At 32.9% G+C, this 27,632-nt stretch overlaps 1 protein-coding gene across 1 annotated transcript in view; it reads right to left on the reverse strand.

Moving 5' to 3' along the window:
- Positions 1-3,496: 3,496 nt before the first annotated feature.
- The window catches only part of LOC115886208 (dynein heavy chain 7, axonemal), a 78,150-nt gene continuing 54,014 nt past the window's right edge, over positions 3,497-27,632 (reverse strand). The window contains exons 37-58 of the mRNA XM_030905295.1: positions 25,471-25,681; positions 24,535-24,732; positions 24,195-24,420; positions 23,986-24,143; positions 23,725-23,908; positions 21,522-21,750; positions 21,291-21,444; positions 20,281-20,414; positions 19,912-20,103; positions 19,470-19,638; positions 19,227-19,412; positions 18,176-18,417; positions 16,804-16,988; positions 16,398-16,696; positions 15,421-15,792; positions 14,234-14,390; positions 12,575-12,741; positions 10,043-10,277; positions 6,576-6,727; positions 6,379-6,516; positions 5,339-5,482; positions 3,497-3,741 (exon numbers count right to left, since the gene is read on the reverse strand). Coding sequence (XP_030761155.1) covers positions 3,535-3,741; positions 5,339-5,482; positions 6,379-6,516; positions 6,576-6,727; positions 10,043-10,277; positions 12,575-12,741; positions 14,234-14,390; positions 15,421-15,792; positions 16,398-16,696; positions 16,804-16,988; positions 18,176-18,417; positions 19,227-19,412; positions 19,470-19,638; positions 19,912-20,103; positions 20,281-20,414; positions 21,291-21,444; positions 21,522-21,750; positions 23,725-23,908; positions 23,986-24,143; positions 24,195-24,420; positions 24,535-24,732; positions 25,471-25,681 — 4,339 coding nt within the window. The 3' untranslated portion in view covers positions 3,497-3,534. The remainder of the gene's footprint in view (positions 3,742-5,338; positions 5,483-6,378; positions 6,517-6,575; positions 6,728-10,042; positions 10,278-12,574; positions 12,742-14,233; positions 14,391-15,420; positions 15,793-16,397; positions 16,697-16,803; positions 16,989-18,175; positions 18,418-19,226; positions 19,413-19,469; positions 19,639-19,911; positions 20,104-20,280; positions 20,415-21,290; positions 21,445-21,521; positions 21,751-23,724; positions 23,909-23,985; positions 24,144-24,194; positions 24,421-24,534; positions 24,733-25,470; positions 25,682-27,632) is intronic.

Below are 27,632 nucleotides of genomic sequence, written 5' to 3' on the forward strand. Positions count from 1 at the left end.
ATTGGCTTTCTGCTTGCCCTCTACTACGTTTCCTTGTCTCCCTTCTTACCACTCCCTGCGTTTTTCCCCCGTCTCTGGTCCGTGTTTCCGGGCCCGTGATTTGCCGCGTTTACCGCTCACCACCCGCTGTTTCCCGCCCGCCCTCACCCTTCCACCCTCTTTTCGCCCCCCTTTTCACACTCCGCCCGCCCTTTCTTTTGTATCCCTCTCTCTTTACTCGGTGGTCGTCGCACCACCCCCGTTCTGCTGCTGCTGCTGCTCCCCCCCCTCGCACGTACGTTTCTCCTTACCCTTCGCCGTTGGTCCTGCTGGTGCTCCCCATCGCTCGTTTGTGTCCTCACTTCTTCTACCCTTTTCTTTTTGCTCACCTCCCTGGTGCTCCTCACTTTGGGGGCCCCCCGGGCGCAGGGCTTAGGTTCTTGGCCACTCTGGTGACACTGGCGCTCGTCTTATAGTCTTCCTTGTGTACGCACCCGTCGTTCCATTACTGTGCTCATCCCTTTGGCGCCACCCTTTCACCTTGGCCCTCATCTTCGCCCTCCCTCCCATTCCCTTTTCCATCCGTTTTTGTCGTGTGCTCCGGCGTTCGCTTGGCGACTCGCACCGTCCGTGGTCCCCCCCTCCACCCGCACCTGTTTTTCCTTCCCCCTTCCACTTTCCATGCCGTCCGGCGTCATGCCGTCCTACCGTATCCCTTGACTTCTTCCCGTTCCGCGGTGCTGCCGTCCTGCCTTCCCGGTTGTGGCGTCATCCGTCTGGCCCCGCCTTCCTGGCCTTCGGTGTTGGGCCGGCTGTGGCTTGGTGGTCCCGTCCTCCCCAGCCGTTGCGGTTGCTGCCGTACCTGCCGTTCTGAGCCCCGCCTTCTTGGCCTTGCGGTGTGCTGGACCCGAAGGACGTGTTCTGCACAGTGCCCCCATACCTCTCACACAACCATTTAGATGGTTTAGTGTATAATTGTGTGGAAGTTTCTAACACTTATAAACCCAAAAATGCTTTTGGGTAGGTGCTTTACTGAAACTAATAAAAAACTAAAAAATAACAAGTAAAAATTATTTTTTTAAATAGTTTAAGTTTTCTTCCGGAACCCACTCGCCTGGTGAAATCTCCCGTTTCCATATTCCGATTCCAGGCATTCTGGACTGTTGTTCGAAATATACCCAGGGTATCGGAGACATAACGTTGATTTCGGCTATTCTCAATAAAATTAAAGCCACAATACGAGCAACATCCGTTACAGATAATGGCATTTTTTAATTTGACAACCGTTTTTGTCATTTTGAAAATACTCATAAATCCGTTTTCGCCTATGTATGTCGCCTTGATTATTTACACATAAAACTTTCTGCCTGCGAAGCATTTTTCCGAGACGTTCGTTTTAAAACAGCATATCTAAAAAATACAAAAAGAGATAATGTGGTGATTAAAAAAATAAAATGCTCACAAAAGATGAGGCTACAATGTGATGTAATTTAGCAATAGTTACTACCGCTGCTGCACCCTACAGGGTGTTACAAAGTTCGGGCAAAAAACTTCGTCTTATTGTTGTGCCCTGTATATGCTTAAAATAAATTCGGAATAAAAATTTCTGACGTAGTATCCGTTAAAAAGGAATTAATTTACAATTAAAAAAAAATCATCAAAATCTAATGAGTGGTTCGCGACAAATCCAACTTTAAAATTGGGTCTAGTTTTTAGTGGCCGGTTTTTTTGGCCGGTGAGTTTATAATTATTCTAAAAGTGTTAGGAAGTATAACTTGTAAAAATTCTAAATATAAAAATAAAAAAGTAAATATTTTGATATCTTCAGAAAGCCTAACTTGTATTATAATTTATTATTCCAGTTAAAAAAACTTTTTAAATGAATTCAGCTACGGTAGCGAATTTAGTTTTACGCACCTGTTTTCCTAGTGGAGTCATCATTGGGGCTATTTCGGCTATAACGATTTTTTTTAAAGGTACATTATTATAATTTTAGAAGATGTTCGTAAAATATTTAATCACTAGTTGATTAAAAAAATATACGATTAATATTGCACAAATTATATTTCATCCTCTCATAGTATAAGTCAATTTAATTTTTTGATAATGTAACGAGCACAGGCCTATAAGTATTAAAAGCTTTGATAGAGTAAACGCCACGAATGTTTGGGAGTGATTCACCGCTTGATGAAGTTAGAATCGACACGCGCGCTATAATTTTTACATTAAAAACGTAATGTTTACCGCAGACGTAGGTTTTTAAAGGCCCGGTCTACTCATCTGCCTGCGCTCCTCCTACTTATTCTAAAATGTTAGCGTGATTGACAAAGACGATACTATATCGCGTTTCTTTGATTGATTCGTTTTTGTGCGTCACTCCATTGGTGTGCTTGCAGTGCGACCAATGGGGCATTCCATTTTATATTTATAACCAAATATATGTTTTGACAAGACTTTGACAATTAAAACAACAAATTACAACAGATTATATATTGATTATTATCTTTGAATAAGAAGACTAAGGAAGGAGCATAATGCTATCCATGTATTCATGCATGGTGGGCGGAAAAAGCACTCTAGGGTGGGGATCCTTGACAGTTCTGTTTGACGATTCATTTGACACATTTGAATTTGATTTGAAATTTTGTGGATTTGTCAGTCTTTACGGAGCTTATTTTATGTTATTTATTATTTATTCTACTACTGATAGTTGTATAAAGGTAGTAAATCTAGATGGAAATTGTGGCAGAACTTAAATTAACAGTCTATCGCGATTTATCGAAAAAGACTCTAAAATAGTTGGTTGTGCAGCGTGCGGTAGATCTCGGCAAAAATTGAGTGAAATAATGGACCAACTTTTCGCTAGTAAGTGACTATATAATATACATACGTGTAGTAAACCGATCATTTATGAAATTCGCTTAAATTAACTAAATTATATATTTTTCTTGCATTTTAGCTTTTATTTACTACTTGTCAAAGATCAGATGTCAAAGAATCTTGATACGTTAATTTGACTTACCTGCTTCAGTAGCGTATCGGATGTTTATGTTAATAAATACTTATTATAACTTATCTATTTTTATTAGAATTGTATATTTTTATAACCGTTTTAATAACTACCAACATTTATTCACAACGTAAAATAAAATAACAAATTATTGAGTCTACCCCACGTCTACCCTACATCATAGTTTTACATTTTTTAAATAAAATTAGAACAGCACTGATAAACCGGAATTTAAGTCGGCCATATTTGAGGTCCATCGCGGTGTACCTAAGATTTTTGATATGCTCCTTCCTTAGTCTTCTTATTCAAAGATTATTATATGACTTGAAAGACCACGGCACTGGAATTAAGTTTTATGTGACCTTGAACAGATTAGTTCACATGGTAGCGACCGATGAATCACTCCCAAATATTCGTGGCGTTTACTATAATAATAAAAAGAACAACAATCCACAAAAAAAAACACATTTATTATAACAAATTAAAATATACATATAAACTAAAAATAAATAAATAAAACATAACTAAAACTAAATAATAATAAACTACTGCGACAGTTGACACAACATGGCTACGCCCCTCATAATCCAATACTTTTGAGGCTTATCTGTGGGTAGCAACATCGCAATGACGAAATTCGTCGAGTGACCCGTCGTTGACAAAACGCCTCTGCGTTCAACTGTTTTATATACAGGGCAAGTATAAGTTTCTTTCTCAACAAAGTCTTCCCTTTTTAGAGGTTTCAACCAAATCTAAAATTAACAACGCACAAATTAAAACTAAAGTATGTCCAGCGAGAGAATACATAGCAGTGACAGATGTTGTCTGTCACATTAATGTATGTATTGTTTTTTTTATATATGTTACAGTAAAAGTTGGAAATCAGTGATTGTTAACAATTACTAGTAAAAGCTCACATTCAAATTCAAATTCAAATTTCTTTATTAGACCCCATTAAGTTTTACGGAATAATATTAGTATTAATAAATATGTCTCTAAAGGGATCGCACCGCGATTAAAAAACCGATACAATGGCACAAAGTGCCAGAGTGGTGCGACCCCAAACATTCACTGATTTGCTAAGACTACGCCAGTAAAAGTTCAACAGCTATTTTTGAAACCAACTTTTACTAGTGAGTGCTAGCATTCCCTGAACGATAGCAGTGAGTTTGAAAGATTCAGTTGCGACTGCCACATGTTGTAAAATATAAAGATAAATAATGATAAGATAAATAATAGGCAATATAAGTATAACATTTAACAAATTCGACTAAATGTTGGCAACGTTGACAGACATTTGACATAAATTCGCTTTGTTTTTTGTAGTTATGTATAATTGTTTTGTTATCGTAGTAAAAAGTGCTGTGCGGTATTTTCCTTGTGGAAGAAATTTTCTGTGAAAAATTAAGGTACTCAAACCAAACCAAACTCCCGTTGAAGAAAATTCAGGCTTACTTTATTTTGTTCACGATGAAGAACTTTATTAAAAAAAAACTTGTACCAATAAGTAATCTTATGTTTATGAATGTTTTTTTAAACGTTAAAACGTTTACTATCGTTATACAAAATAATCGAGAAAGTTGGCTTGGGAATAAAGATCGCTGTAATTTTATGTGCAAAATTATACAGGATGTCCCAGAAATAAGTGCAAGTATTTTAACTGGTAGTATAGTTCAACCCCAGAAACACGCCTATGAGGTTTTTTTCGCGAAAAAAAACTTTGAAAATTCGGAATTTTTTGAAATTTTTTTAGTTTTTATTAGAAAAAATAATTTGTTGATAATATGGCAACATAGTTAGTAGATTAAATTTACAAGAAAGAAAATCCAGAAAAGATCCAGTGGTTTTCAAAATTTGAGCAAAAAATCTTTTTTTTGGAAATGTTTCTTTTATCGAGATCTACCACCCCCTAAAATACTTGCACTTATTTCTGGGACACCCTGTATAAGGAATGTTATCGATCGTTATTTTTGCAACGGAATTTTTTTATATACACTATCTAATGTAGTTTTTCTAACAAGAAAATATAGGACTTAAGACAGATGACATCCAAGAAATGTCAACAAAAATTGTTTTTTAATCAAAATATCAGATAACAACACTACACTCTAAATACAGTTTTCTAACCAGGTAAAAATATATTATATTATCGAAAAAAAATCGGCGTCGAAGGCGACTAGGCAATGACAATCAATGATAATTTTGGCGAGGTCAATCTCTAAATGACATTTACCAAAAATGGACATAAAACTTGTCAAAAGTATTTTTTTAATGTTTCGACAATCTGAGGTCAACATTTGAATATTTTTTATACCTATTTAATTTCTTCCTTATAGGTTAACAACTTACATATGGTACGCTGTCATATAAGACTTTAGGTAGGGAATCATCCACCATCATTGTACTACTATTCCATCTGGCACCATCCAGAAACAATCCATAAACATAAACGCCATCGTGCGGTGGTGTTTTGAACTTCGTTTCTCTTAAAACCTACAGAAAATAAAATATTTTTGCCACAACATATATATCCTCTATAACTCTAGAAGGAAGTTATTATAAAACATTTCATTGTCATAGAAGAATAACAAATTGTAATCTAATAAATGTTTTCTTTTTTATTTTAATATTTTCAATTTGTATTTAAGCGTTTTTCTAGAAAAAAATATCATCAATCAATATAATATAATAATCAAAAGTTGATAAGAAATAAGCGATACCAAATAAACTTTTAGTTACGTCATCGAGGGCGCGGTTTTTAAATTAATTGTTGCCAACCATGGACATATTCGGTGCCGGGCTGTCTAACTAGAATTTAAATTTCGTGCTGGGGAGTCAGGTGGTAGCTCTGCTGTAAAAAATGTGAAGTTGTCGCATTTATTTATTTATTTCCTGACATTGTCATTCGTTTTGACACTTTAGTTTTGTATTACGAGTTTTTGGTTTAAATCAATTGTGTTGGGATACTTTAAGCTTAAAAATGTTTAATAGCAGACCTTGCAGTCAAACATTATTCTTTTTAGAACCTCTTTTAGTGTACAAGATAGCTTAATAGCCGTAAAAACCTCATCGCAACTTTATTAGAATATTTTGAACGGGACAGCGGTAGTAATGGCCCTTTGTGTCCCTTAAGTGCTGTTAAGAAGGTGAGTTTTGTTAATGTAAATAATAACTGTTTATATATTTATAATTAATAGATTTTTGTTTCCTAAAATATTTTCATTAAAAGAAAATATGTAAAAGTGGGCAACGCTGTGCCAGTCAAACTTAATCACGTGACTAAAAGTTTATTTGGTATGATCATCCAAAGAATAAATAAACATCTTGGTGTATTCTGATAGATTTGTATAATTTTCCCAATAAGGAATAAAACTACTCCAAAAAATTACCTCATAATCGAAGGTAAGCAAGTCAATGGGAATCGTATATTTTCTGGCAAAATTCTGTTGTGCTCCCGTCAAAAAGGCCTGCGTAAAGAAGAATCCAGATATCCAAAAAGTCACTGGCGCACCTTCATCCATCCAAAGCTAGTAATATCAAACAAATATAAAAAATTATGAAACTATTTATAAGATTTCCGTTTTACCTGTAGAAATACTAATCTTGCTAGAAAATCATTGATATAACTTCCCAAGGGCTTTAGGGACGGGTAAGATTTTTTGGCCCACATTGCTGGTATTCTGCCAGTGAGAATACTGCTGACCACTTCTTCTAAATCAACGGACATCACAATCAAACCTGAAATAGAATAGGAAAAAAGCTGTATATGGTAATCGCAAAACCATTTCCGATGCACGTGATCAACTGTGAGTGACAAACGATGGCGACAGCGCTGCCAGATTGTGATAGATTTATCAGATGAATCTTAATTTAAAATTGACAAACAACATATTTACTATACCATTTTTTAAAGAGTTTTACGTTTTATTTTTAATTTAGTAACTAATATTTTAGTGATTATTTAATTTATTTGTTTTATAGCTTATTTTACTTATTACATATTGGCAAAAACTAGTCCATCATGGAGATTATTATAAGCGTTATTATGGGTTATTTATTTATTGATGTACATCTTACAACGCCATAAGTACTAATAATAAGTAAAAGGGTGCTATTAATGTACAAACTAATAATCACAGAATTTAATAAAAACTAACTTTGAAAGTGGTATAATGTGCTGACAATCAAACTTACTTTTCTGACTGCAGTCAAGGGTAATAAAGGACCTTTATTGTCACGTCCTCGTTCAAAATAGTTTTAAAGAAACAGGGAAGCTACAAGCTTTTCTTCGACTGTATAAATGCTTCGGCATATTTGCAACACACAATTTCAAGAAATGCAATACAAAAACTCGTAAATTTAGTTCTTAAAAAGAACTGTTTGTGCTTAAAAGTGCCATTTTTAAAAAAAGTCTGTAAAAATAGGTAAAAAAAAAACGAGAATTACTCACAAATATTCAACAACAACACGATTTTATACAAAATAATGACTGATACTACAGTACAACTGAACAACATTGCTGAACACGGCGCAATCTGACTAACATAGTGATAATAAAATTCGGTTTAAACTAATTTTTGCAGCTTTAATCTAAATAAAATATCTGTTACTATCATTTGCTCTATAAAGTAAAATGAAGAGCTGCTCGGTATCTTAAATTATACAACAAATTTAAACATTTTTGCCAAAATTTCATTTATTCAGGTTTATAGACTTTAGTGTCAATGTCGATATTATTGATGACGTGCATCGGAAAATGTTTTGCGATTATAATAGCTTTATTCAGAACATCCAAATTAGTGAAACAAATTAGTTGCTACTGGTAGCTTTAGTGGCTAAATTAGTGGCTACTAGTAGCTTTACCCCTTGTCAAATCCTTTGTTCTTTTTCTGCCACTTTATATGACCTTGTTCTCGCCTCCCCTGACCACTGACGTAGCTTTACAGTCGTGGTCTATTAACTAGGCAAAGTATAGTCGTGGCACTCGCCATAGTTTCACAGATATGTATTTAGGAAAATATAAGTTCACAATAAAATAAAATAAAAAAATTGATCATCGAGTAAAAACTTGCTTGAAAACAGAATATTTTCGCATTTCGTGTAGGTAACAACTCTTCTGTATCTGAAAATCTTCTGATGGGAAGAAATGCGGAAAAAATATATAATGACATATTTTTATATTATTATCTATTTCAGACATTTTCTACAACTTTTTTTTATTTAAAACAAGTTTAATTTTCTGTAGATAACTGGATTCGGCATAAGATTCTGCATATAGTACACTGTCTTTATTTAAAGCACACTGCGGTGTTGTCATTCTATTTCTTATTTATTAAAAAACTTTGGTTAAAAACATTATATACGAAAAGTGGTAAAAAAACTAGAGTCAATATAACTTTATTAATACTTAGCTATGTTTTCTTAAACATAAAGGATACCAGAATAAATTTGTGTAGAAAAATTTACTTTATCGTATACAGGGTATTTTTTATGGCTTCACCATAATCGTAATATTTAAAATGTTGTATCTCCTTTTTGTTTAAATGCAAAACCTTGTATATTATTTTTCTTGCAGATGTAGAATTAAAAGGTGAACAAATATTTTCTGTATTTCATTACACATGGGATTTTCAACGATAAAATATCAGACAAAGATCATATTAGGTGGCTTTAATAAAAATTTACTGTTGTAAGAGCCATAAGTAAAATACTGCGAATATCTGCGCAACCGTTAAAAATTTAGAAACACTTTAAATAAAAAAAATGTTCAGTTTTTAATTCTGCATCTGACAGAAAAATAATATACAGAATGTTGCATTTAAAAAAATTGAGATATATACCATTTTAAATATTCAGATTTTGGTGACGCCATAAAAAATACCCTATATAGAATAATGTATATAGAATGATGTAAAATAATTTAAAAAAAATAAAACTAACTTTACCATAAATTTTTTGTGACACCCTGTATATAACAAACTATTTTAGGATACGCCCCTTTATAAACCTTGAAACATATGAATAAAATCTTCGACAACGACGACGATATTGGACTTCCTCGCACTATGGGCCACCCTGTATATTTACGGTGGTTTAAAGCTAGGCGTGGAACTTTCCTTCCCTCAAATATAAACTCAATATTTTATCTATAATATTTTGAACATTGTTATATTATGACCACTTATAATAAAAAATAAATAAAATAAAAAAAAACAAAAAATACAGTCCACTAAATTTATAAGAGATTATGCTATTATAAAATTCTTTCAATTAAAAAATATTAATAATTTGCGGAAACTTTAGATATACAAAATATTTACTCTAAAATTGTTTCAAAAACCAATCTATATAAATTATCTCCTAAATTATTATTGGAATGAAAATTTTATGGCAAATCCCCTGACGTCTATTTTCATGCGCATATTTGAGACAACCTGTATATCTAAAAAACTATTTTTAAAATCTGCCCACATGCTAAAAAAATAACATTTAATTAATTACATAATATCTCAGCTTCTAAAATAAACAAATATAATTAAATGTTTATTGATAATTACTATCAGCTTGCCGATTTACATCCGATGGCAATCTAAAAAAAACTCAAAGAACAATTTTTTGAATTATTACTACAATTAATAGCAGCACACAGTAAGGTACTCATTTTTTGTCAATCCGTCTCTGTGCTGGGACGCAACGCTCGAACCTCGCAGCTCGACGGACGGAATTCAACTGAAACACTTTGCAATCTGCCGATATTCGACAGATTGCAAAAACTGGCAGAAAATATTTGCGAGAGTGCAACTACTCTTTTCCTTAAACTATGTTAGTGATTTCAATTAACAACGTAGAAATGTGTTCCCCTAATTTCAATGTAAGCATTCAGAACGTCAAAATTAGTGGTAGTCATTTTCAATTAGTAAAAAAAGTTAACAAATTTTTAACTTTTCCCACTAATTATTGTACTTCAAAATTTGCGAGTGATAACATTTTGACCTTTTATTATCATCCGTCAAGAAAAATTGCGGTTATAAATGAAAAGTTTTTTTTTCTAACCTTTAATAGCTTTTTGGACATTCTTCAAACTGGTCCTGATGACGTTGAGTAATATGTTGAATCTGTTCATCTCCTGCACTAAAACAGTGTTCATACTCTGCGCGTAAGATACAGGGTATTTCTCCATAGCAGCATCCCGATCGAAATCATTGGGTAATTTTGCCAGAACGTCAGCTGCCACTTCCATGACGATGTCATCGGGTGACTTGGTCGAGCTAGAGGCGGACATTGTGTCCTTCAAAGAGATATAATTTCAATAAATAATTAATATTAAACATTTCAGTAACAACTTTGCTTTTTGGCATCTGAGTTTATCATGCAGAAAAACACGTCATTCATTTGAGTCCATTTCACTAGTCCAAAAAAGTAGCAAAATAAGCGTTCGGCATTTAACGTTTTATGTAAAACTGGATAAGTATTTTTACACAAATGAAGAAGTAAATTAAAGATAAAGGATTATACTATATCCGTATTGTAGCACATTTTTAGACAATTTCTTTATTTTTAAGATTTTGATGGTCAAATCTCAAAGAAATATTCCTTATGTTTGGACTAAATTTTCTCGAAAATAAAGACATAATTTAAAATTCCGTTACAATACGGAAGTAGATTAAAGCTTTTTGATTACAGTCATATATAATTTATACGATTTTGTAACAAATTGCTCGCTATTTTATGGTAAATGCTGAAGCTCTGCAAACCTTAATCAAGCCTTAATCCATGCATGTGTGTTTGGAATTTTGGGTGTGGCTTAACACGACAGGATCGGGCTAAGCTTTAGGCAGATTTCTAAAATATAATATATAATTCCTTCGGCCACACACCCGCTTTATCCGACCCCTGAGAGCGACCCGAACAGTACAGCGTAATAAGTAAGAAGTTTTAAGTAAGACTCTTAAGTAAAAACTTTAAAAATAAAGTTATCTCTACTACATGCCATTAAAGGATAACTAAAATACGCACTTTAGTGCTTTCACACATCTAAACATAAAATAAATTGTTATAACAACAACTGTTAAAACTGTTAAACTAAACAACTGTTAAAACTTCAAGACAATATTAAAATTCATATTCTTACCTTCAATTTCTTCAGAAAAGATGTTTAAATTTTTAATAAAAATTATATAATTAAAAGTAAATTTACTAAAAATAATAATTACGCTTACCTTAAACTTATATAAATCCTGGACAAGACAAATTTAAATAAATCAAATAATTAAAATCATTTATTTATTCTGAGACAGTCCCTTAAACTTACCCATCTATCCTATAATTTTATGAAGCAATAAAATAACAAAAAAAAAGATAAAAATTAACATTTGTTGTTGTTGTTGTTATTTTTTATTATTTTTACAGTATCTACATTAAAAAATTATATTAAATCAAGTATTATTAACTTATACAGGGTGGTCCGAATTGTATTCTTTAAACTTCGGCAGCATATGCTGCATGTAAAAATTAGTAAAAATATTCGTATAAATATATGTCCTAAAATGCTTAGTTTTGGAGATACAGGGTGTAGAAGTTTCATTTTTATTTCGATTTTTTCCAAATAATTTCTGAAGTAACGTCAATATTCGGACGAAAGTCGGTGTCTGGGAGTTTTTTGACATGAGAAATTTGATTTTGATGTCAATATAACTCCTACTTGGAGAGGGCGCCATCTATATATTTTTGTAACTGGTTTGAAGACTAATAACTTTTCGTCCGTACTTGTATAAAATCATTAATATAAATTAAACATGTTTACTAAATAGATTTATCTGATTGAAATCATAAATTTCAAACGATTTTGTGTCAAAAATTAAACAGAAACTGTTTATCATCATTTATTTCGAAGAAAAATTTATGATTAATTTAAAAAAATAAGAGGTTCCCAAATTTATCATTTATTCAGTCAAATAACTATCTACTCAACATGTTAATTTTTTGTGTTCAAAATATCTTCAGAACGGTTGCTCGTAGCGATTTTTACTAATAGAGATAGATTTCTTACGTAAGAAATCACGGAAATGTACATTTTTTCACTCAAAGAACACACAAAAAGTTATTATTCGTCAAAACAGTTAAAACACATGTATGTCTCGCCCCCTACAAATAACGGTTATATTGACATCAAAGTTAAATTTATCATATCAAAAAACTCCCAGACATTTTTCATTCAAATATTGACGTTACTTCAAAAATTATTTCGAAAAAATCGAAATAAAATTGAAAATTCTACACCCTGTATCTCCGAAATTACGCAATTTAGGACATACATTTAGACGAGATTTTTTATTTATTTTTATATGAAAAATATACTGCCGAAGTTTTCGGAATATAGTTCGAGCCACACTGTATAAAATCTTCAGAATTTTTAGAATATCAATAATTACTATAAAAGTGTATTGTACGAAAAAATAGAATTAAAGTATCTTAATAATTTTAATATTTCAAAATTTGGCTAAAAAACTGTAAATTTACCTTGCATTACAGAGTTAATATGAAAAATCGAAATAAAAACCTAAAAATAAAAAAATCTTTCTATACCTGCGTGAGAAGAGTGCTGCTCAGCATCAAATTCGTTTCGTGCTGATCTTTCAATATGTCGGCGTTCTCATGCATGCCAAACACTTCCGGATGGGTGATCAAAGGCAAAGACCTCGTGTAGTTCATGAATTCGTCGTAGTCGGTCTTGTCGGGACAGCAATATACACCTGTTTACGACAAAACATTCATTTAAATCGGGGAAATTATCGAAATTCTATGACAGAATTTTTTTGAGCAGACGTAATTTTTCGTTCTTAAAATATTTCAAAAATAGTTAAACTTAACTATAGTTTGTCCAGCAAGACACTATAATATTCCTTATACTAAGGGCTGGCAAAGGTTAGTCTTGGGTCGAGATTTCCGTATGTAAGAAAAGTACAATGTGTTTATAATGTACTGAACAAAGAGAAAACAGTAAGCACGTTGCCAAACGTATGAAATAAACTGAGAAGCTGTGCACATTGCTAAGAGACGTGGAAGGAGATATAGCAGATTTGTCGCAGTCGACCGGTCAACCCAATCAGTACCTCTGTCAGTACTTAAAGTTCTAGGGCAATGTGAAGAGTCGTTCTAATTTTCCCTATAGCTTGAAAATTGTGTGCCAAAAAAAGTGCCAGTTAGAAACACTTGCATTATTGGTAAAAATAAGCGGAATTGAGTTGGTGTTCGACAGTGGTCGCGCTATTACAACTCTGAATTCAAAAATCGATATCTCAAAATCTATTAGAAATAATTGATTGTAGTTTTTTTAAAAACTTTCTTAACATTTCTGCTATATTTTCTTGGCAGACAGTAAGTGAAAACCTTTATAAATAAAAAAGTAACACGATTGCTGAAAATTACTATGCACTAAAAGTAAATGGATGGTTTTTTTTAAATTTTTGAATGGAAAAAAAACCTTATCGAATTTTTCTTATTTAAACATATATTGTAAAAGATCCGATCTTCAAAATAAAAAAAGTTTCAATATCTAAAGCGGTTCTTAAGTTATGGCGTGTTATTTATTAAAAAGTTGAGTTTTTAAATTATCGCGATTACTGACGTTTTCTCGTTATAAAAAAATGGACACCCAGACCATATCCTTATGATTCCGTTTCAGATACTCAGAAACATATCTAATGCTTTTATCTAGTTATCTTTTCGAGAAAAAAAGTCTTTTAAAAATAAGCGGTTTGCGATCGTAATTTTACTTTACTTGATAGGGAAAGGCGTACCGGCAACGCCGCAACAGCACACCGTCGCATTTCTCTCACTCCGACTTAATAAGATCTCTATGCGATTTACATCGACACATGTAAATACCGATCCAAAAGTAACAGTTGCCAACACGGTATAGTTCATACTAAGTAAACTTTTAGTCACGTGATTAAGCTTGATCGGCACAGCGTTGTATTTTTTAGACATTCTGAAATCCTTAACTATAAAGTTTAATTGAAACCATTAATTTATTCATATAATTTAGAGGTTCCTTAGAGGTTCTGAGTAACTTTTTTAAATTGTGAATAATTTTTAATTTATAATGTAATATAAATAATTTAATTGTGAATAAATTGTTCCTCCCATTTCGAGGTTCTGGATGAAGCTTAAAAATTCCATATTATTTTTTATCGCAATATCAAAAAATATGATACGCAAATTTCCAAAAATCCAGTAACTAACCTGTAGGATCAAAGGGATAGTTCGGTTGTTCAACTACTCCCTTGCAGTAGAACTTTCTCAATATAGTGTTTAGTGTCCTCCTGTCCCAGTCATCTGTCACTCTTCCTCCGTAATTGCATTCACCTGTCAGGTATAACAGGGCGTCAAATTGGATATCCTAGGAGACAATATAAAAATATGTCACAATTCTGTGTATTTCTTACTTTAGTATACGGGAATGCCAATATTAATTTAAGGAAATTTCAATTTATATTGCAGTCTCTTTTTATTTTTTCAAATTAATGTCAATATTATCTTCAGAATGTCCCCGCGTCATCTTTGCAAGAGAAAAATAGTATATTGTTTTACTAGAAGTAAAAATATTGCTTTTTGTAGCAAGCCTGTAGTGTAACGCCGACTTTTACTCTTGTGCTTAGGCGTAAAAGTGCTTTACTTTTATGCCAGTGTCCTTTTACAGTTACTTTTATGATAGCATTTAAAATTACCCTTTTATAATGTCAATCACTTTGCAAAAATTAAACTTTTGTGACGTTTGAAAAAAAATGAATTTAAAACTAAACTCACTAAAATTCTAAACTTTTTAAAATGCATTCTTCATAAAAGTTTCTGCTTATTCTAAAATGGCTAATCTCGTTTATACTTTTCCAAGTTGCCATACCGTTCTAGAGTTTTAGAAAAAAAATATGAAAATATATTTGTCTTTTCCGTGCATCTGTAAATTTTGGCGCCCAACGTGAGGCTTCTCAAAAAATATTTTTATTCTGACCAGTACCCAGTAATTTTGTTTCTATACCTAAATAAGTATACAAAATACTATACAATACACACCCAAATAGGTAGACAAAAAAATACTAGGTACCGGTCAAAATAAAAAAGTCTTTTTTTGTGGAGCCTCACGTTGGACGCCAATAAACAACATAAATTTTTTGTTTATTGTAGTAAAGCTTAATTCTCATGCCTCCGTTGTCCGACGATACGATGATACGATATTAATTTTATTGGTTGAATTTAAAGGCTTTCATTGGTTAACCGTTTCTAACCAATCGAAGTCTTTCAATTCAACCAATAAAATTAATATCGTATCATCGTATCGTCGGATAACGGATGCATAAAAATGAAGCTTAAATCGGCTACTCAATACGTTTAAAAAATACGTTCTAAAATAAAAAAAAAATTAAGTATTTTACCTCATACTCGTTCAAAAACATCTGTAACTGCATCACACTAATCCTCAAATCAGTCTCATTAAACTCGTACGGTATGTTCCACCCTAAAGCTCCAAATTTCCTTCTTTCTTGTACAGTGGCGTGGAAGAAACACAAACTATACAATAGCTTCTTGAAAACGTCGCCCTGCTTACAGCCTTCGAACCATTCGGAATCTGAAATAGGGTCGCCTAGGTACGACCTGAGTATGTTTGCTCTGAGCCCTTTGGGCGGCTCGTTGGTCATTTTTACGCCATTCTGGAGTACTAATACTGGAAAATGGTCTGCCGGGTAGGAGGTGAGCCATAGGCGAAAATCTGGATGCGTTGAATCGGGTGTCAAGTTCTCGCAAATCTATAAAAAACACAATAAAACAAGTTAATAGTTATTTTTATACAAGACGATAATGCAATTTTATCGTCGTGTATAAAACACTATTTTTTTTCCATAGCGAGTTACGTTTTAAAAAATATTCAGAAATTTTTATTTCAAGGAATTTATTACGAGTAGAAAAAATATTGTGCTGGGTTGGCGTTGGTTTCTATGTAATTTAACAAATAAATAAAGCTGTCTCTTTAGTTGTCAGTTTTGAGTCAACATTTTTTAATTCTCTTTCGTGTCTATTGCTGATTGAATTGGAGCCAGAAATGTCCCAAAACGATAAGTAAATTACCAACAGATATTCTGGCTGAGGCGACAAACGCCATGTATCCAAACTACTTCCATTTAAATTCCAAATAACTTATGAAAAGGAATACAAACATTTTCAAAAATGGAAGCAAATATAAAACGTGCGAGAAGAAATCAAGTTTTTAACCTATTCTCGCTGTTAAAGTATCATTTAATCTACCCTTGCGGTTAAAGTACTATTTTATCTACTATTTTTGATAGATATAAGGCAATTTTAACAGTTGCTATGAAAAAAATTATAAAATTCTCCTAAAATTAATTCTTCGTACCCTTTCAAGCGTAGGCATAAAACTTTTAGCAAGATGGCAGTTCTGCAATACTACCCAGGTACCATTTTTGACACCTTCATCGATCAATTTGATGGCAATAGGTCCTTGTCCTTGTCCCAAAGACAAGGAGTACAATCTAGCCGCACCAAAACCTTGATCGTCTGCGAATTTCAGCAAAACGGCCGTTGGATCAGCTCCGGGAGTCAGTACGAAGATCAGAGGAATGCAGCAATGGGAGTCAGCAAAGGATGAGTTCAAATCGAATGGTGGGGGTTCGACAAATTGTTTTCCAATGTGTTCTGTAAAAATATAAAAATATTGCATATCATATAGGGAATTAAAAAAAATGTTTATTCCTTGTTTCTTTTGAAAATTTGATGTAAAAAGTGAACAAGGTAATCCTTACCTGTAACAAAATCCTGGATGCTTGGTAGAATTTTGTCGTATCGTATACAACGCAAAATTAGTAATTTTTGCAAAGAATCCAGTTGTTTGTCCCATGGAGACGGTAGAGGTTTCTTTTGGGGTTCCCCGGAATCGAAGATTTCCTTCCATTTTGGCAAGTTATTTGTAAAATGTTTTATAATGCCACTAAAAAATAATGAATTGTGTGTTTAAAATAGTTTAGGTATTCTTTAATAGACGTAAAAACAGATATTCTTAAACAAAATTGGTAAGAAAAAAATTTAAATATACAGGGTGTTTCAAAAAACATGTACCACCTCTTGCGAGGAGATTGCTCACGTAAAAATAAGATTTATTTTTCATACCAACATAGGTCCGATTCTGCTTTGTTTCGTAGATACAGGGTGTTAAAGTCTTAATATTTTTTCGATTTATTGTAATTTTCTTCCAAGTACTTTTTACAGCGTTTCGAATGAAATTTTGAGGGTAAAAGTTACTATAAATATACTTTAAAAAAATACTATTGAAAGCTAAAAAGTGTCGACATATTCACCAGGGACGTGCATAGCGGTTATCACTGAAATATATTTTTAAAAAATGCATGTACGTCACTGACTTTTTTCTCTTGTTAGCGAAATATTGTCAGCAGTTTAATGCCGATTAAAAATTGTTTCTTGACATTCTGTCGATTTCGGCCTTCTTGATGAGACAAACGCAATTTTATTAATTTGCCTTGCTATTATCTTGTCTTGTCTGAAAAATACAGGGTGTTGTATTTAAAATAACGAAGTTTTTATGTAAAATAAATCCTTAAAATAGATCAGCAATTTTCGGTACGCCTGTCTAAATTTAATAAAGCAATAACATTTTTCAGTAGAGTTTATTTCTCTACCTTTAAATTCAGTATAAGAATTAATTCTGAAAAGTAATGTACAGGTTGTTATAATAGATTATCTATTCTATTGTAGCATGCATATTTAAACATCTTTAAATATCTCAAAAACCAAAGATTTTAAACATATTTAACCTTTATCATAAATGCCTTTTTTTGGGCGCAAGAATCCAAAAATGAAATAAAATACCGGGTGTGTTCCACAAGAAAAAATATAACTTTGGTAGCGATCTTTAAATAATTTTAAATTATGCACATTGTGTTCCTACATATACCCATAAAATATTTTGTTTCTACATCTTTCCGTTTTCGTATAATCAACCGAGGCGAATGAGGTGCGCCACCCTGTATATTCATAATTTAGTTTTTTTAGGATTTTATAGCTTACTTGTCCGGAATTTCCAAAAACTTGTATAGAAATCCTATTTCTATTGCATTTATTATGGTATAAAATAAATAAAATTAAACCAAAAGTTCTTACTCGAAAGCGGGCAAGTCGTTGAGACGGCACAACTCGTCCCACGACTTGACCACCAGCCAATCCGACGGGTTTTTATGCGGATTGTCGAGGCCCACGCCACCTGTTAGCAGGAACATCCACTCGGCTATGTTCACGGCGTCAATGCTTTTCAGCAGGTTGATGGAGAGCAGAAGGGCGAACAGCAGCTTGTCCTTTTCGAACAGGCTGCGGCAGATATTCACGTACAAGTAGTAGGTAAAAACCTAGAAAAATATTGAAATAAAAGACTAATAAAGTGTACCCAGTATCTTTCATTTTTTTTACACTGAAATGCAAAAAAACGCAACGGAACATTTTTTTGTCAAATTTTTGTGTTAAATGTAAAAGTGTTACATTTTTAGCCCAATTTTCATGAATTGTTTGACGCTATTCGGTTTTCCGATATATCTCTAATAACTGTGCCGATCAGGCGCTGTGCACAATTTTAGAGGCCATAAGTGGGCGTGCTATGTGCGCAAACTAGTAACCTAACTAGTGTCCGATTCCGAAAATTGGAATTCCATTACAAAAAAAACAACTTTGATACGTAACTTTTTTTGAGGACGCCCTGTAGAACTCTATATAATTTTATAAAATTCGTTCAATTAACCTACATAAATATGCTCCCAAAATTTCATTTCATTTCGTTCTCCTTGGAGCCTCCGCGGCGTATGAGAGGCGCCACCCTGTATAAGTTTGACAAATATTATCACTAGCTCCTCACAAAAATAAGTAAAAAATTAGGTATTAGATTCAAAATCATATATTTTTTTTAATTTAGCTGATTTTTGTCCTATTTACTATTCCATGTTGAAAAAAAGGTGTCAGAGAATTCAGTTTGCTTGGAATAATATGATCGAAAAAAAAACGGCGTCAGCGATGGCTATAAATAAAATTACACAAAAATTAGTGCGTTTACTAAGCCATTGCAGGTCAATAAAGCATCTTATTGAATGTCTTTATTGTTTATCCATGATATTTAACGATATCAAGGTAGCTTTATCTGAAATTTGATATTCTACTGTATAAATACCTTTCTTAAGTCATCTAATCTCATGGTAACATCTTCTACTTTATCTGTGTTATCTATGGTAGATTTAAACAGATTTACAAACCAAACCAACGAATACTGATACATTGGATCTATATTGGCCAAATCAGCGATAGTGAAAAACAATATCGTCGAATGCACAGCTATTGGAGTATATTCCAGTCTAGCCTAGAAGAAGGTAAAAAACCAGTTAAAACATTAAATAATTTAAAATTCAATTATTACTTTGTCAATTTGTTTTTCCGTAACTTCGGCCACAGCCTGCTTTGCGGCTATTTCATTCGATAGTTGTTTTGAAGAACTCAAAATCTGTACTGCGGTCTCGTCTTCCAAAATATTACCTTGGGACGTGCTCAAAACTTCTAAAATTTTATCTTCAATCTCTTTCAACGAACTGCAAAACGCATTAATATTAGAAATTCGAATTCGTTATACACGTATACGGTGTATAATTAGTTGCATAACTATTTATTATAAAAACACTCTTTAATTTTTAAGATTTCTACAACAATTTTCAAAAAGAGAACAAAAAATTACTAAACAGAATAATAAAGTACGTAAACATTTTAATTTAAAGCTTATTTAAGTTAAAATAATGGTAAATATCTTGATTAACTTAAAATAAAAACATTCGAGATTATAAATTGCTATGGTGTAATTCTTTTACCGTTTATTTTCAGCTCCTTGTATGATGAGAGCATTTTTTTCCGCTTCCAGGTCGGGTCGTTCCTTGGCAACCACGATGCCCAAAAGTTGATCTTCCAGGCCGGCTTTTGTGATCACGAAATTCACAAGAGTCACCTTCACAGCTACCTCAGGTAAGTAGTGAGGATTACGTAGTTTTGTCGTTATATATAACCTTGAAATTTCAATTTAAAATTTACCTACCTGGATTAAAAAAATAATTCTTCCTGATTGTAACATTTACAAATGTCAAAATCGTGAAGTTTCTAGCATTGAAGTTGCATGAAAGTTCGTTACGTAATCGTTTGTAAAAAAATAAATAGTAGTAAAGGGAAAATATCGAAATGTTTACTTAAAATCACTGCTGTATTCAACTACCGAGTCTCCTAATTTCAAACACATTGCGCCACCTTGTTTAAATATTTGTTGAGCCAAAACCGGCTCCAATATTGGATCTAATTCTTGTCCTACATTCTCCAGAAGTACCTAAAAATATAATAGACATACGATACGATCGAAAAAACGGCGTCAAAGACGGCTGGGGAATGACAACCAATGACAATTTTAGCGATGTCAAGCCCTACACGTCAAATACTTGGCTCGCGTACTCTTCTTTACTTTTTAATGACACTTACTGCCAGTTGGCTTTAAGAAGGTTATTAATATATTTTTATATTGAGTAAAAATGATTTTTAAATGGTGTTCGTCAATCCTTTTTTTAATCTTTTCATAATTAGTGTTAATTTTTGTCACGTTTTATATCAATTTTTAGTAAATGATGGTCTATGAAACATTGTCCTTATTATACAGGGTGTCCCAGATACTATACCAGAATAAATAAAAAATAATGTATTTTTTAGGTATTCCTAAAAAAATATTAAAAAAAACGATCTGCCCTGAAATCAAAATGGTCTGTACTTAACTTTGTTACAAATATCGTAATATTAAATCATACAGGGTGTTCAAAATTTTACGCCAAACTTTCTAAAATATAAAATAATTTTACTTCGTTTCTTTAAATGGAACATCCTGTATATTATTTTTTAATAGATGGAGGAATTCAAAAATGAACATTTTTTTGTATTTAGAATATTTAAATGGGGAATAAAAAAAATAATTAAATATATTTATTACTCATATCTTAGGATTATGTGAAGTGATCTGAAAGGAAGCCAAAAATGGAATAATATACAGGGTGTTCCATTTAAAAAAAAAACATCCCAACCCACTAACATATTTTGGGTTTGCACTTAAACAAAATTGCCAAGATTTTTATTGTAGGAGCTACAGATACTCGACGCACTATTGCCAGACCCTGTATGTATTAAGTTTTAGAGCTCATTCAGGGTTATTTTTACTTACAGGCTGGCCAAATTGAATGGCGTTTTCCAGTATGCGAACGTAATCAGGCTGATTGAGGCGAATTATTGCCAAATTGTGCAGCCTTTCCATATTTTTTATCCACTTATTCGCCTGCCCTTGAGGGTCGATCATTAGTGCGTACCTCCTGGCATTCCTGGAAAAAAGAAAAAATAACTAAATAATTTCTAATATTTTTTTTTTTATGATGGTTATACAGGGTACAATACTTACGAAATAATGATGGCATTTTCAATGCTGAAATTGTCCGTAGGCAACCCGTAGATGTTCCACTGCCTTATCACTACCGGTTCTCCTAAAATTTGCGTTAATTGAAAATCTTTCGTGGTCACTATTCCGCTCTTAATCAGCTGGTCCACCCAGGACTCGATCTGTTTTGTCCTGAATTGCATGGTGAACGCTCCTAAGTAAGCTACAACGCCGGCTGAAACCAGTATATCACCTGAAAGATAATATTTGTTTATATACAGGGTCCTACAAATTCGAGGTACGAGCATTGGTATCTCGGAAACTGTAATAGATACGAAGATGGTTAAATTGGGGCAAAGTTGCGCCTTCGGATGTTCATCAAGATGCTATAAAAAAAGTTTAAAAAATTTCAAGGATTGAGTTTTTCGGAAAGAACTGATTTTTCTGAAAATGTATTTAATTTTTTCCTGTTGTTACTATTTAGAAAATCAAAAAACTAATTACACATTCTCATAGCCACTTTATTATGGCTATCTGGCAGTATTTTTAGATTTTTAAATTAGCTGATTTGTGAGATATAGAGGCCAACTTAATTTTTTTAAATACGGACCTGCATTTTTTATTTCGGATTTTGAAAGAACTCGGTCTCTTGAACTCCTAAGTACAATGATATGCCACACTTAATATCTTTTTTGTTTTGACATTTGAACACAATTTGTTTAAACTAATTTCAAGTCCGGCTCTGTTTTTTTTAAATATTTAATCTATTCGTCGTTACAGTATTGATAAGCTTTCAAATTTAACAATGTGGTGTATAACATTGCATACGGAAAATCAAATGCAATAAAATAATATAAAATAAAAAAAAAATTGGCGCCGGGAGGCACGTATAGCCGCCCATACTAAAATATGTTAATATCTCAAAAACTGCGACTTTGACTGATTTTGATGTTATTACAAATTTTGTTGCAAATATTATTCTTAATCTTAAATTGAAAACCGCGTTTCGCTAGCTACTGTAAATTTGGAGTTACGATTTTTTTAAATTTTTAACCCCCTTACCAACCCCCCACCCCCACCAAAAACTAATGGGCAGATTCTTGGGTGCCACAGTATTTTTGTGCCAAATTTGGTTAAAATCGGTTTAGCGGTTTTTGAGTTATCGTGTTACAGACGGACAGAGGGACAGACAGACAGACGCCATGAAAATATTTTGTATTTAGGTTATTTATGACCCAAATAACTCATTTTGAGTAAAATTAAAAAAACTTCTTTTTTGCCGATCTTAATAGCCTACCATACCTATTGGTATGGTCGGCTAATAATTAATATAAATATAATATAATATAAACAATCAAATAATTTTCCCGGATTGGAAATGGAAAATGGAAATGGATTGGAAATGGTGGAGCAGTATAATGACCAGCGAGGTTCCTGGACCTATCGCCAAGGGGCTACATTACTTGACGTCATTTGTAAAAGTGAAATCAATTCATCTCAACATTTACAATAAAGGTAGGTACAAAATGCATTCGGAAGTATATCAAGAAAGTTCAAAGAGCTACAAATAAAATTGATCGAAAAATAAGTTTGTGCAATATAGGGAGGGAGGTAACCCTTTCGAGCATATAGAACATTAGAAACTAGTTTGTAAAAGTTGATTAATTTATAATAACTACGTTTAATATTATACATATTATTAGATCGCACACTGAGATTTCAAATTCACAATAAAAAAAGTTAAAAATAATATCTTCCAATTGGCTCGATTTTCCTTATTCAATATTAATTAGCGTTGAACAATATTGTTGCGATGAATATAATCAGATTAAATAATTTAAGAAACCAGTGTCGGACTTGAAATTATTTTAAATAATAATTAAATAGTTTTGTTGCTGTTAAGGTACCCAAAACAAAAAAAGTATAAAGTGTGGCACATCATTGTATTCAGGAGACCGAGTTCTTTCAAAATCTGAAATAAAAAATGCAGGTGCGTATTTAAAAAAATTAAGTTGGCCTCTGTACCTCACAAATTATCAGCTAATTTAAAAATCTAAAAATACTATCAGATAGCCCTAATAAAGTGGCTATGAGAATGTGTAATTAGATTTTTTGATTTTCTAAAAAGTAAGTGACGATTCTTAAACTGCATCTACGTAATAGTGATTACAGACGGACAAAAATTAATTTAATGGTGACAGATTGGAATATTATGTTGCATCCTTACCAACTAGCACCTTGTATCTTTCACCCAAAGCTTCTGCCGTACTTCTCCATCTGTCTTTCTCTCCGCCAAGGCCTCCAATTAGTTCTTCGGCCCTTTGCAACTTCAGGGTGCACAGGTTCACTTCGTCTGTCAATGTCTGGAACTTCTTCTTTTCCTCGTGAAGCCTTGCTTCCAATTTTGCTACCTATATAGATAACCAATTAATTCATAGTTAGATATAATAGTACCGTATCTCAAAAAATCTAATCCAATCTACAATACCTTTTCTCTAGCCTCTCTTAACTGAGCCCTCTTGATTTCTAACGACGCCATAGCTGTATTGAACTGTTCTTCAGCTATAGCCAGAGCCGCCTTTTTAGGTGCCACAACCTTAGCTACTTTGTCGTACTTCGAGATAGCGATAACCCACTTGCAAATGCCTGAAAATCATCGAAAAATTAGTAAACGCTTTAGTTGATTTCATTTCGTACCTTCGCAGGCAGATGAAGCAGTTTTGACCTTATCTGGATCGAAATTTTCGTCGGTGAGTATCTGTTCTTTTAGCTTGGCCATGATTCTCGGCGGTATGTTGTCTTTATCGTAGTTGATAAGGCTCTCCAAGAACTTCATGTCACCCAAGACTTTCTTCGAAGGTCCCCAGTAGTCTTCCACCGTTCCTATACCGCTTGGTGCAGGCACTTTGTCTGGTTTTATATCCTACATCAAAAAATATTACACTTCAGCATCTCAAAGTACGATCTTTCATAAAAAATCGGTCTTCTACTCTTTTTACTATTTTTTGTATTGAACAATGCATTTGTAAACAGTTACCTTTAAGATGCAAACAGCTTCCATCACAAGCTTCACTCCCTTCGGAGGATTCTTCATCGTCTTCACGATGGTGATATCTGGAGGAGTTAAGGTATTCAAAGCAGCTAAAGCAGCGTTCAGGATGGGCATTGCTTCTGCCATGTTTGATTCGCATTCATCCTTGATGGCTTGGGCAGCTTTGGCTTGTTCGTTTGCGGCCTGTAATCAAAACCGATAAGATCGAAAGTCAATATTTTGAAATTAAGGCTGTATTCCGTTGCAAAACCAGGCGATCCAGACCGGTAAATTACGGTAAAGAGCGGTTCCTGAAAAACCTCGGTTTGATACGGAACGGTTTGGTAAAATACTGGAAACGTCAAATAACTTTATTAATAAACTGTTCTTTGAAACTGTTAAACTCGTTAGACAGCTCAAGTGAAGATTTGCAGGCCCAATATTAAAACAGATCAATAATAAATAAACAAATCTAATCAATATTTATATTTTTATACCTTACAAAACATTCACGATTACTTGTCTTGTTTTTCGTGTTTTCTTTAAATGTTCCTGACTTTAAGAAACAATGGCTGCACGATAAGTTTAAATGGCCCTAAAAAAGTCATTCTATTTAGTTAATGAAATTTATTTACCTTTACTGCCTACCTCCATTGCTTTTGGATGTAAATGCAAAATATTATTACAAATTTTAGAAATTAAATAAGAATTTCACTCGAACTTCCAATATTTGCTTGATTTCACATAATTGACATTGATTTACAAACAAAACCAGAAAACTAGCCTTCCGGTCGGTGCTGGTTAGTTAGGTGACAGTTATAACCGAATTTTTCAGGAACCGTGTTTCGTAATAAGAAAACTTTCAGGAAACCTATAGAAACGGAACATAAAACCATAACCAAGGTAAGCAACGGAATACACTCTAACAATGACAAAAGTTACCTCTTCGTCCACCATGACTATTTTCTCAACTTCAGCAGCTTCGGCGGACTCGGCTTCGACTATTTTCATTGTTTCTTCCACTTGCGATTGAGCTACTACTAGCTGAGGCTGTAGCTCTTCCAAAGCTCTTTGCATAACGGCTACTTCAGCACCGGCATTTTCTAGTTTTTCTAAGCCTACTTCATACCGGCTCTTTCCCAATAATAATTGTCTTAAACAGACAAAAAAATATTAATTTGGTGATTGAATATTGGTGATACGGTATTGTTTTTTCGTTCTTAAGCTTCTTTCAGAACCTCGCAATTAGTGATTTCAATTATCGTAGAAGTTCCTTCCTTTAATTTCAATGTAAGCATTCAGAACGTCAAAATTAGTGGTAGTCTTTTTCAATTAGTAGAGAAAGTTAACAAACTTTTGACTTTTCCACTATTTATACTTCAAAATTTGCGGGAATGTCATTTTGACCGTTGATTATCATCCGTCAAGAGAAATTATTATGCTTAGAAATCAAAAGTTTATTGTTTTATAATAGCCCAGAGCCTATACAGGCCGAGGTTCAACAAATTAGAGACAAGCTGAAATTTGGCATGTAGCTTCATTTTGTAGATCTTTAAACATCCTGAAACCGCAGCGATGAACCGTTGAGCCCGTCACCCCAAAACCACCCCTACAAGGGGTAAAAGTGGCCCTTTTTTTACTTTTTCTTCAATAACTCTAAAACTACGAATTTTTGGAAAAAAGTCACGAGAAAAAAATCGAAGAGAAGAAAATTTCCTACCATATAGGTAAAGAACCAAAATTTTTAGAATTTCAGTGGTGCAGGTGCGAATTCTTTAATTTAGGAGAATTGTTTTAATAACCCACCATTCTGTGTTTAACTTCAAATGAAAGCATTTTTGAGATAAATCTCGAGACCAAAAAATTTATTAGGATACAAGTTCCTATAAAAACGATCTTTTTAATTAAGGTCAGTTACCAGTGGAGGAGATAATTTTTTTAAATGTGCGTTTTTTACATTTTAAAAACATTGAATAAGAAAAATTGCAATTTTACAAATAATTTCCCATGAAATAGGTATATTAAAAAATTACACGTTTAATAACAAAATAAAAAAAACCTTAGCTCAAAAATAGGATAACTTATCTTAAGGATAGTCCTCATTTACTTCCACATTTGTTCGGTTCATACATGTAATAAAGGGAAGATTAATTTAGTGAACACCATCCAGAAGAAAAAGTTATGTGAGCTATTAAAAGAATTTTATAATCCCGAGGCTACAAAGGAGAAGTTAGAAGAAGTTACATCTCAGTTTTTTATAGCAGCATATGTTAAAAACTCGACAAAAAAGTAGATTTGGATAGTGCCAGATACATGCTTTATCAACAGTACGTAAGTACGTAGCTTAACGAAGTCTTAATACCAACTTCAACTTGGCATCATTACCACCTACCTCCAATAGTGCGAAATATCATGGACTTTTTCATCAGATTAGTTAAATTTATGTTGCATTCAAATGTTAAACTAAATTCTCATTTTTAACTTAAGGTACAGGCTTGGTTAAATAACAATTTACCACCGCAAGATTGGGGTTGGAATCTGAAAAATCGAGAGATGAATCCAATACATTCAGACCAGCCCATTGCTCCTACATGGGTTTTAGAAAAAAATGTTTGCAATTGCTTTTCGGGAGGCTGTAAAAAAGCATGTACATTCAAGCGAATGGGACTCACCTGCACTATGGCATGTGGTCAATGCAATGGCATTACTTGTATGACCCCAACAAATGTGGAAGTGAATGAGGACTATCCTTAAGGTAAGTTATGCTATTTTTGAGCTAAGGTTTTTCTTATTTTGTTATTAAACGTGTAATTTTTCAATATACCTATTTCATTGGAAATTATTTGTAAAACTGCAATTTTTCTTATTCAATGTTTTTAAAATGTAAAAAACGCACATTTAAAAAAATTATCTCCGCCACTGGTAACTTACCTTAATTAAAAAGATCGTTTTTATAGGAACTTGTATCCTAATAAATTTTTTGGTCTCGAGATTTATCTCAAAAATGCTTTCATTTGTAGTTAAACACAGAATGGTGGGATATTAAAACCAATCCTCCTAAATTAAAGAATGCGCACCTGCACCACTGAAATTCTAAAAAATTT

The sequence above is a fragment of the Sitophilus oryzae genome, unplaced genomic scaffold (genome assembly GCF_002938485.1).
Source record: "Sitophilus oryzae breed Bouriz unplaced genomic scaffold, Soryzae_2.0 scaffold_471_pilon_pilon, whole genome shotgun sequence".
NCBI lineage: Eukaryota > Metazoa > Arthropoda > Insecta > Coleoptera > Curculionidae > Sitophilus > Sitophilus oryzae.